The sequence below is a fragment of the Ochotona princeps genome, chromosome 11 (assembly GCF_030435755.1).
Source record: "Ochotona princeps isolate mOchPri1 chromosome 11, mOchPri1.hap1, whole genome shotgun sequence".
Classification (NCBI taxonomy): domain Eukaryota; kingdom Metazoa; phylum Chordata; class Mammalia; order Lagomorpha; family Ochotonidae; genus Ochotona; species Ochotona princeps.
In genome coordinates this window covers 60,772,167-60,786,246 of record NC_080842.1, presented here as the reverse complement: position 1 = coordinate 60,786,246, position 14,080 = coordinate 60,772,167, and the positions used below count along the sequence as shown (strand labels likewise).

General features: G+C 41.7%; 1 protein-coding gene across 1 annotated transcript in view; it reads left to right on the top strand.

Moving 5' to 3' along the window:
* The window catches only part of LOC101530826 (cytosolic beta-glucosidase), a 99,692-nt gene extending 92,260 nt beyond the window's left edge, over window positions 1-7,432 (top strand). The window contains exon 5 of the mRNA XM_004579340.2: window positions 6,828-7,432. Within this exon, the coding sequence (XP_004579397.1) occupies window positions 6,828-7,030 (203 nt within the window). The 3' untranslated portion in view covers window positions 7,031-7,432. The remainder of the gene's footprint in view (window positions 1-6,827) is intronic.
* The last annotated feature ends 6,648 nt before the right edge of the window (window positions 7,433-14,080 follow it).

Sequence of the window (14,080 nt, the reverse complement as noted above, 5' to 3'; positions counted from 1 at the left end):
TTGACAGACTCAGAGAGAAGCTCATTAGCCCCCAGAAACATCAGGTGGGTGGTTTGGGACTTGCAGCCCAGTGGGTGACCACTGCAAAAGAGCATGGTGCGTTATTTCCCTGTGGCTTTCATAACAAATTACCGGAAACCTGGGGACTTAAAACAATGGAGAGGGGGCTCTGTCACAGTGCTGAATGCCAGGAGTTCAACATTGCAGTGTTAGCAGGATCAGTTGATTCTAGAAGCTTTGGGGGAGAAATTCCTCCATGTTTTTCTACTCATATCTGGTGGCTGGTCAGAATTCTTGCTGATCCCTGGCATGTAGATGATACATCACTCCAAGCTCTGTCACCTTCTTCCTTGAGTGTCCTCTGCTTCTCATTAAGGACAACGTTTTGTATTTAGGCTCACTGTTACCGTTAACCATAAGAAAACCAGTATTATGTCACCAAATAGGATCTTATTCACAGGTTTTGAAGTCTTCTCCATCGAGAGGACTTCTTCTGATCTGCCAGGCATGAAGCTAGCCTTCAGCTAAGCTGTGGCCTGAGTATGCAGCAGCCCCATGGGAGTCTTGACGTTCATCCATGTGTGCAAGTGGCATAGCCTGGACTCTTCCTATGTATGTTCAGCTGTATCATTAAGCACAGAACTCCTGGCCTACCACTGTTAGAGAAGGAATGAGGGTGATCCTCCAACATTAAAGAAGGATGCGTCTGAGGTTGGAAATTATACCTAAAACATCATCTCTCACAGCTTATCCTCAGCTTCTGTGTCTCAAATTTGATTGGGTGTGAAATCACTCAGGGAGCTGAAGCAGCTACTCTCGGGTCCCGATCTGCCTTAGATTCTTTGGACTCCATAATGAAACCCTGTGGCTGTCCGCTTAACCAGAAGACTTACTTTTCTGGAAGTCCCTTGTCGGAGTGTCAGGTGATTTGGCTTCACCTGTGGCTTCTCATTGCCCTGCAGATAATTACCTTTTTGCTACAACCACACACCGCCTGTCTTCTGTCCACAAGCAGCCCTGATTCACTCTCTCTCTCACACGCTAGTACTACGTTTCTTCTTCCTCTTCATCCTCTTCCTCTCCTGTTCCTCTGTCTCCTCCCCCCTTACTCCTCCCCACACCTTTTCCTCCCCCCTTACTCCTCTTCTTTCCTCCTTTTCTTTCTCCCTTCCTTCTTTTTTTCTTTCTTCTTGTTCTTATTATTCTTCCCTTCTTTCTTCTTCTTCTTCTTTTCCTTCTCTCTCTTGTGTTCTCTCTCTCTCTGTCTCTTCCTCTCTCTCTGTATCTCTGCCGTCTCCCCACTCTTTCTCTGCAGGGGTCAGATAGTAAAAAGCAACAGAAATCCACCATGAGCTGTGGGCAGTGCCATCCACTTCACCTTTGCCATAGCCATGGAAGGCCAGAGCAGCATTTCCAGAATGTCTCCATAGTTTACTTTGCACAGAAGTAAGAGGTGCCTTTCAGCAAGCAACAGGTGCAACTGATTTACAGTACACGCCTGTAGTGACTCCTTTTCCAAGTATGTCACATTGGGTTTTGGAGATCCCTAAACTTGAAAAAAAAACCTTCCATGTTTGTTAAGGAATACGTAATTGTTACCTATGATTACATTTTGAAATATCTGCAATAATAACTGGAGGTGCCTCCCTTCAAAAAGAAATTGCATATGCACCTGCCAGGCACTTGGGGTACCACCAGAATGGGACACTTGAGTTCAAGGACTCAGCATTGTTGAACCACCATGTGACTTAAGATGTTCCAGTGACTTCTGTTTCTGGATCACTCTCACTGTTAACCGAAAGGATTAGTCTCTTGCAGGTGTTGCTTTTCTGTGCCTAAGGTTTTTGCTAGATTTCACATTTAATATGCTTTTGTTTGACATATTCTTCACCCTAGATGTGCTTCTCCTTGTCAGATTGCCTAATATTGGAAAAGGCCCCAGAAAATTAAGTGCTGTGTCAATGGGTATCAGACGTTTCACATTTGCCCTCATAATTCTCTTCCAAATTGTCAGCTGTCCATTGTCTTGAGGAAGATTTATTTTTTTTAAAGTATGTGATAGTTTGTACTTATTTTTATTAGGGGATTTGCTCAAATAATGAAACTGACCATTACCTAATTGCAGAAATCTAGAGCATTAATTTTTTCCTGTTTCATTCCTGGGGTTTTTCTTCTATGAGCCAGGTGCCCCTCGCACTGTCCTGAATCGTTCCGCTGATTCTTATCTTAGCAGCATGGGAGTGTGGATACATGGCTTGTTTGAGGCTTGCCTCATTCATGGGTCTCTTACAAAAGTCCTGCACAATCTCAAACAAAGGCTGAGTCTAGGGATTGTGGTAAAAGTTTCACCTTGGTGTTGAGCTTTGAAATGTGACAAACACAGCAGGCAGGGTTCATAAGCCAGAACGCAAGAGAAGCACTATGAAAGGATGAGTTTTTTTTCTTTCTTTCCTTTCTCAAATAATAAATTAATCTTATTTTTATGATGTTTACATACTTGAGAGATATGCATGCCCATGTGGACCACCAGTTATGGTGGGGAGGGTAGCAGCGTGGCTCTGCAGGGGCTGGGCTGGGCAGGGCCAGATCAAACCAAAGCACACTAACATTTGCAGGAATCAGAATAAGGTACAAGCTAGGTTGAGCTAGGCTAGGCTATCACATCTACTGGTTTGCATGAAAGCCAAGGATGGGGACAGGCTAGGCAGGGATAGGCTGTAGCACCCACCAGCAAGAGTTGGGACTGGGGGCAGGATAGGCCAGGCCAGGCCACAGCATCTGATGGCCAAAGCCAAGCTGGGTGATGGATTATGCTGGGCTGGATCAGAGCAACCACTGGCATGCACAAGATCTGTGGCTGAGAGCGAGCTTTATCAGGGAATTAAGGTGACACCCCAGCAGAAGAGCTGGAATAGGGGTGAGTTTCTGAAGTAAATGTGTGTTGTGAAAAATTTGACTTTGTCTCCATTGTGGTGTGGCCCTTGTTCTCAGATCTTGGGAGGTAACCTTTGTTATCCTCAGTAAGAATATTTTTGCTTAGAGAGGTGGCTGCTCATTCCAGGAAGGCCAGCCGGAGGATCTGCAGTGGTTGCTTTGTGTCACCTGGTGTCACCTGGCAAGGAACATGTACTTGTTCACACAGGCAGTCAGTTAATCAGAATGTAATACTGCCCCCAGGAGTGATGCTGGACACTGATGCCCAGGTGTGCTTTTTCTGGCTGCCAATGTGTGTCTCATCCCATGTCAACACCAGAAGTGAAATGCATTCCAATTTCCAAGGTAGAAACCAAAGCTAAGCTTATGTTTCAAACCTCTCTGTCCCTGTTTTAGGCGTTTCTTTAGTTGATGCCTATCTCGGTCTTTGCCTATAGTAAAATATCCTTACAAGTATGGAAGTTCACCATGAGTTTTCTAAGAAATTATCATAATTCAGCATGATGTTAGAAACTGCTTAAACTTGGAGTTGGTATGGTCTTATCATTGAGAATGTGTCTTCAGTTGTTTCAGTTTGGTGGTGTATATATGTGTGCGTGTGCAGAGTACTACACTAGCATGCATTTTGATCACTAGAACAACCTGACAGTTATTAACGTCCCAATAAGCTTAGCTATTTTTGTCCTTGTATTTTTGCATCCAGCCTACTGACTGTAAAGCCCTTTCCACTGGCCTTATAATCTATAATCTGCGATTCTAGAATGATGTCATTTTATTCCAGCGTACTTTGCATCCAGCCAAAGCTCCTGTTGGTCTGTGTTTATTTGGCCTCTGATTCTGGTTTAAGACAGAAAGTGAAGTCACATAGTGGTATTTTTTTCTCCACCAAGACTTGAGACCTTATAAATCATGGTGACAAGAAATGTGATGATGTTGCCGTACGTTCCTGAGGAGATTGGAAGAGGAGAGGCGTGTAGGTTCCAGTGTGGTTTTGTAATTTTTCCCAGGGGTGGCACGGTGAGAAGGATTCCAGCAGGCTAGTTGCTCGGCCCTAACTGGGTAATTCTCTACTTGAATGTTCCCGCAATGAAAATGCACAGACATCTACCAGTGTCATTCAGGCAGTATAGCATTCGCTATGGAACTCCTGGCAGTTAACAATGAAATTGTCAAGATTTCCCTTTTGTTCCTTTCCGGGCAGGCAGGGCTCCGTTCTTTAATCCCCTGGTTTTGGACATGAATCAGTTCTTTTCTATGTGATCAGGAGGGGTTGTATTTGTTTTCAGAAACTATCTGACTGTACACCTGGCAAACTTCTTCATGAGGTAGTTCTGCAAATGAGAAAGAAAATACGCAGTCACACATACCCAGGTTGAATCACAAGGCAATGGAAACAGCTCTTTTGGGGTGGCTATTTAACCTTGACTGTTGTGATGCTTGCATGGATGGCCTCCTGGAATTCAAGGCTGGGTTTTAATAAGTTAGAAAAGCAGCCTTTTCCAGCTTCACCTTGATAGAGAGCGGAAGACACACGATCAACAATGTAGACAGGTAGGGAAAAAACACAGATTGACACTGAAGAAAAATTAAGAGGCACCCTGTGTTGTGGTATAGCTTGCAAAGCTGCCACCCAAGATACTAGAATCCAGTGAAGGCATGGTTTCTGTCTTGGTTGCCCTCCTTCTGATCCAACTTCCTGATAATGTCCCGGGAAAAGAAGCAGAAGATGGTCCAAGTATGTGGGTTTCTGTCACCCATGTGGGAGACCCGGATGAAGCTAATGGCCCGTGACTCTGGCCTGGCCCAGCTCTGGCCATCGCAGCCATCTGGAGAGTGAACCAGCAGGTGAAAACTAGCTTACTTTACTGAACTCTTCCCCTCTCTGGAACTTTGACTTTCAAGTAAATAAATGAAAGAAAAAAAATTTTTTTAAGAAGAGTGAAACTTGCTGTGCTAGGCATTTAACTAGAGGCATCATTTTGGTTGAAAGCAATTGTCAATAGAATTAAGGTATGATTTATCATATGAATGTTCATTTCCACACTGCTTACTTAGGATATGTATAACTTGTAAAGCAAACTTGTGTTTTCACTTAATTTTTGCACTGAAAGTATTTGTCCTTCCCATAGATTAGGTTTACTTCTTACAGATCTAAAAAGGACATGTTCAATGCAAAGAGTTACATAACCTCAGAATTTTGCAAAACGTAAAATATGAAGAAAAATGAGCTCAACTCATGGATGGAAATGATGGAAGGCAGCATACAGCACTTTGTCACTTTGACATATCAACTCCCAAATCCGTGGACGGGCTCTTGAGTCACCCATAAAAAGTGATGTAGAAAATTTATTTGGGCACATATGGGTTTGGGAAGAGATGATCATTGCTTTGGCTCTTTTCTTTATAGATTTATTATTTTATTGGAAAGACAGAGTTATAGAGAGGAGAGACAAAGAGAAAGAACTTCTATCTTCTGGTTCACTCCCCAAATGACCACAACAGCCAGAGCCAGGAGCCAGGAACTTCCTAAAGGTCTCCCATGTGGGTGCAGGGTCCCAAGGCTTTGAGTAGTTTTGCTCTGCTTTCCCAGGCCTCAAACAGGGTGCTGGATGGGAGACAGAGCAGACAGGACACCAATCCATGGGGAGGTTTAGCCAATTGAGCCATTGCGCCTGGCCCCATTGCTTTGGCTCTTGAAGTACTTAGAGGTCATTTTTTTTGGATGTGGGACAGAAGGAATTTGCTATCTCTGATCCAATGGAATTAAGAGGTGAAATGGGTGCCGGTTTGTATCCCACTGGCCCCACTTCCCATCCAGCTCCCTGTCTGTGGCTTGGGAAAGCAGTTGAGGACGGCCCAAAGCCTTGGGACCCTGCACCCACATGGGAGATCCAGAAGAAGTTCCTGGCTCCTGGCTTTGGATCGACTCAGCTCTGGTCATTGTGGCCACTTATGGAGCGAATCAGCAGACATGGAAGATCTTCCTCTCTGTCTCTCTTTCTCTCTGTGTATCTGACTTACCAATAAAAATAAATAAAATCTTGAAAGCAAAAAAAAAAAAAAAAAAAAACAAACACCGTGAATCCTCGTGAGTGAGATCCATGCCCTTCTAAAAAAGATACACGAAGGAGATGTCACTGCTTCTTCCACGTGAAGAAGAAAACATGGTCACCTCTGATGAAAGATGCAGCTGCTCTAAAGATATCAAATGTGTTGCCATTTTGAAGTCAATGTCTGTTGTTGACAAGCACCCTGTGTGAAGTTTTGCTGTTACAGCAACTCAAGCTGACTCGCATGGGATGCCACTGTGCTTTTGTCCCTGCGCAGTGTGGCATATTTACTGCCTGAGCCTTGTGCTGAACCTTCCAGGGAGATTCTGTTTCCAGAATCGCAAAAGCTGTCTCAGTTTGGCCATGGACATGCATGGTAAACACTGGGGCTTCCCCAGACATGCTATATCCATTCTTCCAATCTACAGGGATTTTCTAGACAGTGTCTTCGCTTAGTAAACTAAGTACTAAAGAAGAACTTGTGTGTATGGGGGGTGTGTGTCTGAAAGTGGGAGTTCCTAAAAAAATGCACATAAGATGCATTCAAGCAGAAAACTAGAAAAAGAAATTCTGTTACAATTAGTAATTGGAAATTGTAGATATTTATAGTTTAAAGCATGATGCTTTGATTTGTGTGTACTCTAAGAGCTCCATTCAGCTAATTAACACAAGCATTACCTTGCATATTGTTTTCTTGTGGAAAAGAGAAAAACTAAACAGGTCTCATCTTCTGCCCTGCTGAGTGGAGAAGGAGGCCTCATCACATACCAGTGATCTGTGTGTGTTCCCAGGAAACCTTCCCAGAAATGTTAACTTTTCTTCTCTCTCTTTTGAAAATTCTAGCTATCCAAGTTGACAAAGTCAATGTTCAAGTATACTGTGCCTGGTCTCTTTTGGATAATTTCGAATGGAATGATGGATACAACACACGGTTTGGCCTCTACCATGTTGATTTTGAAGACCCGGCTAGACCCCGAGTCCCCTACACATCAGCCAAGGAGTATGCCAAGGTCATTCGTAACAATGGCCTGGAAGAAAAGCCATAAGAAGGGTGGCTGCAAGCTACCACCAGAAGAGGCTCCTGCTGTTGGAATGGAGAGCTGCTCCACTCAGAAAACCCTGGTTTACCTCTGTCATCTCAGTGGCCACTCTTCCCAGCAAATCTGTTGTTGTAAAATCTGAATCTGTAGTAGTTGGGCATGTACTTTGTGATAGCCTGTATTTGTATTTTGATCAATGAGGCTTTTTAAAAAGTAGAATGTTATAACTGCATTGATTTTTTTTTTAATTAAAAATCAGATTTGGAAAATTCAACTTAGAAATTTTTCTAGGAGAGGAAGTACAAAGTTCATAAGAATACTCGTAATTCTCAACTATAACAACAAACTACAAGTACTGCAGGAATACTTGCTTAGGAACCTACTTTTCACTACTTAAACTACTTTAGTTGACAAATTGTCACATGATTCATCATTTTTCTAGTGCTGAATCAAAAGTAAAAAGCTGAGGTTGAAAATTAGTTGTGTAAAGGAATCAAGATGGCGGAATAGGCTCCCTGCTTGTGGCCTGGGAAGACAGTCAAGGATGGCCCAAAGCCTTGGGACCCTGCACTCATGTGGAAGATCTGGAAGAGGGTCCTGCCTCCTGCGTTCGGATCAGCGCAGCTCCAGCCATTGTGGTCACTTGGGGAGTGAATCAGTGGATAGAAGAGCTTCCTCTCTGTCTCTTCTCCTCTCTCTACATATCTGACTTCGTAATAAAAATAAATAAATCTTAAAAAAAAAAAAGAAAATTAGTTGTGTGATTTAGTTGTGTATTCTTTTCAACAAAATAATTCATTGACAACCTTTTTAATGTAATGTAGTTGTTCATACAATAGGCCTACATTTACCTGTGGTTGCACAAGTGCATCTTATTATTGGCTAATGAAGCTTTTAAAAGTAATAAAGAATGTTAGACTTTCACCAAAAATTGTTTGAGAGTTGATGTTCAGCAAGAAAAAAATTCCAATAAGAAATTGGGCATTATTTCTGTTTTTGGCCATTTCTTTAAATTTTAGGTACGTAAGAAGATTTAAAAACACACAGACTGGTTGGCCAACAGAAGCATCCGTCAAGATGGGGTCGGGATTCATAACCTTTGTTGAAATATCTGGTGTGTGGAGCTTGCAAGAATGGGAAGTTCTGCCCTGGCTCCCCACCAGGGGTCAGTAGCAGGTGGAATGTTCGCTCTGGACTTCGTATCTGCCTCCAGCAAATTTTCCCGGTGGTTGACTTGGGATCTTCGCAGCCCTGTTTCAATAGTATTGACTAAAAATCCATGTTTGCAATGGGCTTAACACTAGAGGGTTAAGTATTCTGCCTATTTTGCACACTGAGAGCCTGAGGCCTTTAGGTCATGTTAGTCATCGTTAGTCCGTCCTTCCTGGACAGCAACTCTATGCTCTGTCCGGGCCATAGCAGATGGGAGGCTGTTGCAATCCTGACGAGAAGGAGCAGTGCTGCGGAGCTAGCTTGCGCAGGAGGACGTGGGAAGGTGGTTGTCTGTATTCTTACTACGCTTCTCCCACAATATTGCACATACTTCGGCATTCTTGTAAGGCTCTGGCTGTGAGCAGACGCTATGTCATTTTTTTTTTTATACACTGTGGTCGATTTCTGGATCGTTTTCATGTTCATAATCAGGGGATTATTTACAGCAAAGAACACTCTCTTGGTAACTTTGAACAAAGTGAAAAAGAATTGGTCATAGTAGTTCAATAAATGTGAGTGCACTGGGGAAAATTATATGAAGATTAAGATAATATGCACAGGAAATTCCATTACATCTTTGCCACTGGTTTGTTATTTTTATTGTTCAGTGAGACATTATCTCACAATTTGTGTTCATTTAAGAAGCACATTTCCAAATCTTATTTCATTCCTCTCCTATCTAGCCTGTCTTTTTCATTTTTACCATGTATCTTACTTACAATTGATGTGCCCTCTTGCATTATCTTGCAAGACAACTGACTTTTCCTTTTAATTAGGATGCTGCTTTGAGTATTATTCTTCCTACAGGGTATCATTGCAAGCTTTACAACAATACAAATGAGCACTGTATTTTTGTTACCAAAACTCAAAAATTAGTATTCATCTTACACATAAAACAATCTGTCACATTTGGCCTAGCAGGTGAAATAAACATTCTAGCCGCTGGTGCCTGAGCGTCCTCATAGCTCTCTGGTTTTCTGCTGGCTTTAAAGGCCAGCTCTTGGTCCCAGAGATGGATCACACGAGCCATATCCTTGTAATTAATCCTGCGAATTTGTATCGCCAGGAGGTTCAGGTGAAAGAAACAGAAGAAAATGCCAGCAGCTAACACCATCACAGCCCCTGCTGCACGTTGGTTAGTGCTACTTCTAATTGCTTGGAGTAGCATTTGGGGAAAGATTGATTGGCTTTTGCCTTTCAAAGAAGAGGAGTTCAATTTTTTTTTTCAACAGAAAAACAGAAGCTGTTAATTATACCTTTAAAAAATCCAGACACTGTATTTGCATGGAGGTCAGTTGAGATGTGTAAAGCACAGGTCTGTGTCTGTTTTATCAAATGTGAAACCTGGAGATTACAGTGATTGGTTGGATCTTCTTGTTTTTCTTGCTCTATTCCTCCCTTGACCATGTTTTTGAGAGTGTGAGCACATGCTGTTTATATCTTGGGAATCACTTTTAAGAAAATGGTACGAGTTTTTTGGAATGGTTTGTAATCTTAGGGCAAGTCATTACAGAATTGCATAATCTGAGAGCAGGCCACTTCCCTTTTTGATGTGTAGGTTGCGGTTCTATAACTCCTGAGGATACCAGGAGGAATTGTCCAGCTAAGCTGTTTATTGATCAGGAAGGTGCAACTTCTCATTAAGAAACCTGTAAACTCAGAAGTTGGCAACCTTGGCATTGGCAATGGGGTTACTGGTCCATTTTTATATGTTCTGGGAATTTGTGCTTGGCCTGGATCTTTTAATCTTTTGGAAACCAGAGAATAATGAATGCATTCGTATTAGATTGACAAAATCTTCAGGCATCCACTAGCCAAAATGCAAATTTACATGATACTCCTTAAACACCATTTCTAGTACTCAGTGCTGGGCAGGAGAGTAGAATTCTGAGCATTATTAGAGAGACAGCAGCGTATCAATCAAATCTGATGAAATTAATATTGTTTAGTCACCAGCAGCACACCTTGCTTGAGGACACAGATTCTTCGCTGATACAGAAGTTTAGGCTCTAGCTGTTCTGAGATGGATATGATGCAGAATGTAAAGCATGATGAGCTTAAAGAATGAAAAGTGCAAGAAGTTTTGACATAGATGCCTTAAGATGAGTTTCAGAACTGTAGCTGTGGCCACAGGAAGGGAGAACAAACCTTCTTACATTACAGTAGCAGGTCAGAAGAAATGTGTGGTGGAAGTCCCCAGGTTAGAGTTGTAGGGAATGTCCATTCCCACTTAGGAAAGGTGAGGGATATTTCTTGGGGGGAGCAAGCGGGACCAGTTTTCCCAGGCTTACTTGCTGTCTGGATGATGACTAGCTTAGGGTATCTTTTCTGAGTGGCTGTTGGTATCTATGACACAAACGCAGTGTCATTACCAAGAGTGCAGGCTCCTAAGCCAATTGACCTTGGTTGCAGTTCTAGTTCTGATGCTTCTTCACCAACTGACAAGCAACTTGCTGAGGTTTCTGGTGCCCCAGTCTCCTCCTCTGTACAATGGGTACTGCTTTCCTTATCAGGCTGTTGGGAGAATTCAGTTAGCCAGCAGATATAGATACGTCAAGTTTCTGGAACACGCCTAGGGCGCAATTATGGGAAGGCATTATTTGTAACTCTGAATCTATTCACTGCAAGCCTCTAACAATTTATCAAGTACAGTTTGCCTTTTCCTCGGTTGTGCCTGTTTTGGTTTCTGCAGGTTTGTTGCCAAGGTGTCTGTTCTGCCAAGCTGGGATTCACTAGTTGCCCGTCTGCCTCACCCACCTCAATGGCAAAGGCTCCCCCATGACTTCTGGTTGGAGTGGTATAGATAGTTTTCTTCTTGATAGCGTTTTCACGTATTTTTTATACTTAGCTAACGTTTCATTATTAGGAAGACTTTTTAAAAAAAGATTTATTTATTTTTATTGCAAAGTCAGATATATACAGAGAGGAGGAGAGACAGAGAGGAAGATCTTCTGTCCAATGATACACTCCCCAGGTGACCTCAACAGCCGGTGCTGTGCCGATCTGAAGCCAGGAGCCTCTTCCAGGTCTCTCCCTTGGGTGCAGGGTCCCAAGGCTTTGGGCCATCCTCCACTGCTTAGGAAGACATTTTTAAACACAAACTCCAACATGCAAAGTATTCAGTGAATGCTTGGGTAAAGGAAATGTCTATGAAAAAACAAATGTTTAAGGAAGTGATTAAATAGTCAATAGAAATTGGCCAATATATACTTTGCTGTATCTAGGTTGCACATGATGACAACAAATATTTGAAAACACATGTTCAGTTTCAGGTATTTTAAAACTGGTGGCTACTTCTAGTCTACAAGCACTAGTTTATGTATCTGTCTTCAAGATGATGTCTTTTTGGCTAATATTTCCCAACTCCTTCCTGCAATTACCTTCAGACACTGATAGTGCCCGTTTTAACCTCTCCTTTATGTACCCACTTGTTTAGAGGTCATTCTTACATGAGATCATGTGGTATTTATCTTTTGTTTAGTTCCTGGCTTGTTTCACTTCACTCGATGCCCTGCAGACTCATTCATATTGTCCTAAATAACACTTTTAAGGACTGAATGTGTGTTTATGCACTGCTTTTTCTTTATCCTTTTGTATGTTGTTGGACAATTAGGCTGACATTGTATCTTGATTATTATGAATAATGCTGCAATGAATATTGGTGGGAAGACAAGTCTTTGAGCTACTTATTCTATTTCTTTTGGATCAATGCCCAGAAATGGGATTTTGGGGTCATATTGTGGTCCCAGCTTTAACTTTTGAGGAGCTCTGTCACATTTTCCATGAGAGCTGTCATCATTTGCATTCCCATCCTCATTGTGCAAGAGTTTCTTTTCTTCATATCCTCATCAGCATTTATTTTTTCTAGTCTTTTTGGAAAATATGCATTCTTCCAGGTTTAAGGTTATACATACATGGTGTAAAATATTTATGTTTCATGTACTTCAGCAGAGAGATAGAGTTGGTCTCCTGTACTTGTCCTGTGTTGGAGATGTGCTGATTGATGCATAGAGGAGATAACTAAATTGTGTAAGCTATAGTATTTACAAATGTCAGGTAGTGAGGAAACCCATACAGCTTGTCAGTAGGCATGAATATATGTGTGCTTTATATTCTTTCCCAATAAAGCTGTGGCAGAATCAGGCATGGCATGTTGTTTCCTACTTCCTAGAGTTTTCCATGGGGCGTTCTCTGATATGCAAGCTTCCTACAGGTCCTTCCACAGCCCTTCAGTAGAAGATGCTCTTTATCTCCAATAGTCCCTACCTAGCTAGCTTGTTTTAGAGAGTGAAACGTGTAATTTGTTCATTTCCTAAGACTGCCATTGTCCACACTGAACATCACTTCCCTTGCCTCTGCACTTACACAGACATTTCTGTGTTTGATTTCTGTTTTCTGATAAGCTTGTTATACTTCTCAGCAGTAATATTGTTCTCAATCAAAAATTCTTCCATGATTAAAATTTTGCAGTGTTACTCAGCAGTTGAAATATGTGATGGGTAAACATGTGAATAGTGTCAAATAACACAGGGTTTGTTTGCACCTGCACATGTTGTGGAGCGTATGACCCTAAATAACTTACATCATTGATTTGTTTTTGTTTTTTGACATTTATAAAGTTCTATAAAACTTTTATAGAACTCTAGAACTGAGTAAGAGGATATATATATATTATAATATATATATATAATAATTTAGAATATTATCCAGTAAGCAGTTATTGTAATACACTTTACGAGGTAACTATTATTAGTAGTAGTATGTACTCACTTTAGTGAAAGCACTCTAATATTGGGAAAATAGTTTCAGACAGTCAATTCTTGCTACATACCACCTTATCTGAAAGAAAGCAATGATTATTCTTCCTTCTGAAACAAAACAACCATTTCATTGAAAATAGCTCATCCATTCTTCAGTGAAGTTTCTTTCATTGATGAGCTGGAGTTCTAATCTAGAGCTAAATGACTTGATTACTTTTCCAAATCTACTCTGAGCACCAGGTAGAGGGCTGCTAATGGAAGGGTGATAGGCTTGCAAATCTACTGCCTGTTGGATGATATCAGAATTGTCCTGCATTAAACAGAATTTTGTGGTGGGTTCTATGGGCCTTTTCTGTATTCTGATTTCATGTTGTACAGAACTAAAAACATTGTACTATCACTTGTAGAGCAGTGAACTAGACTGCTGGAGAAATCAGTGTGTTCCTTGTTTTCCTGCAAATCTCTTTCTTTGCCCATGCCTCAGCACAGACTACAGTGCACAGTTTTCATTACTTTAACACACTGAATTGATTTGTGTGCAATATGAAGCTGTTGGAAGGTTTGGCTGAGAATGAATGTTTTTCTCTTCTGTTTCATTTCTTTGCAGTGGATTGCATCCTGGAAAATCTTCCACATTCTCTACCTTCTGATCATGCTATTGTAATTCTGCCCCATGGTAAACTTCTCCTTATTGACTCTCAATTACATTTAATCCTGTTAGGATCACCTCTTCCTCCCCTTTATCGGAAGACATGTGTTGTGATGGCGTTGACAGGAATCCAGAAGCTGAGATGCCCAGCTGGAGGAAAAAAATTCTTGGAGCTCTCTGATGCTTGTCGTTTTCATGCTGGGCCCAGCTGTGTCTCCTCTTGAAGGATGCAGAGGAGGGTGCTAGGTGCAGATAACGGTGGCTTCCGGGTGGCACAGGGGGCTCTCCATCTCAAGAAAATAATCTTTTGAGCCCAGTGGACAAAGAATCAAAGCTCAACCATTTTGAGCTAAGGCAGTATAATTCTATTAGTGACAAAACCCTTGCAGGGGGAAATTGCCGGTGTTAAAATCTGCGCACAAATTAAAATAACAG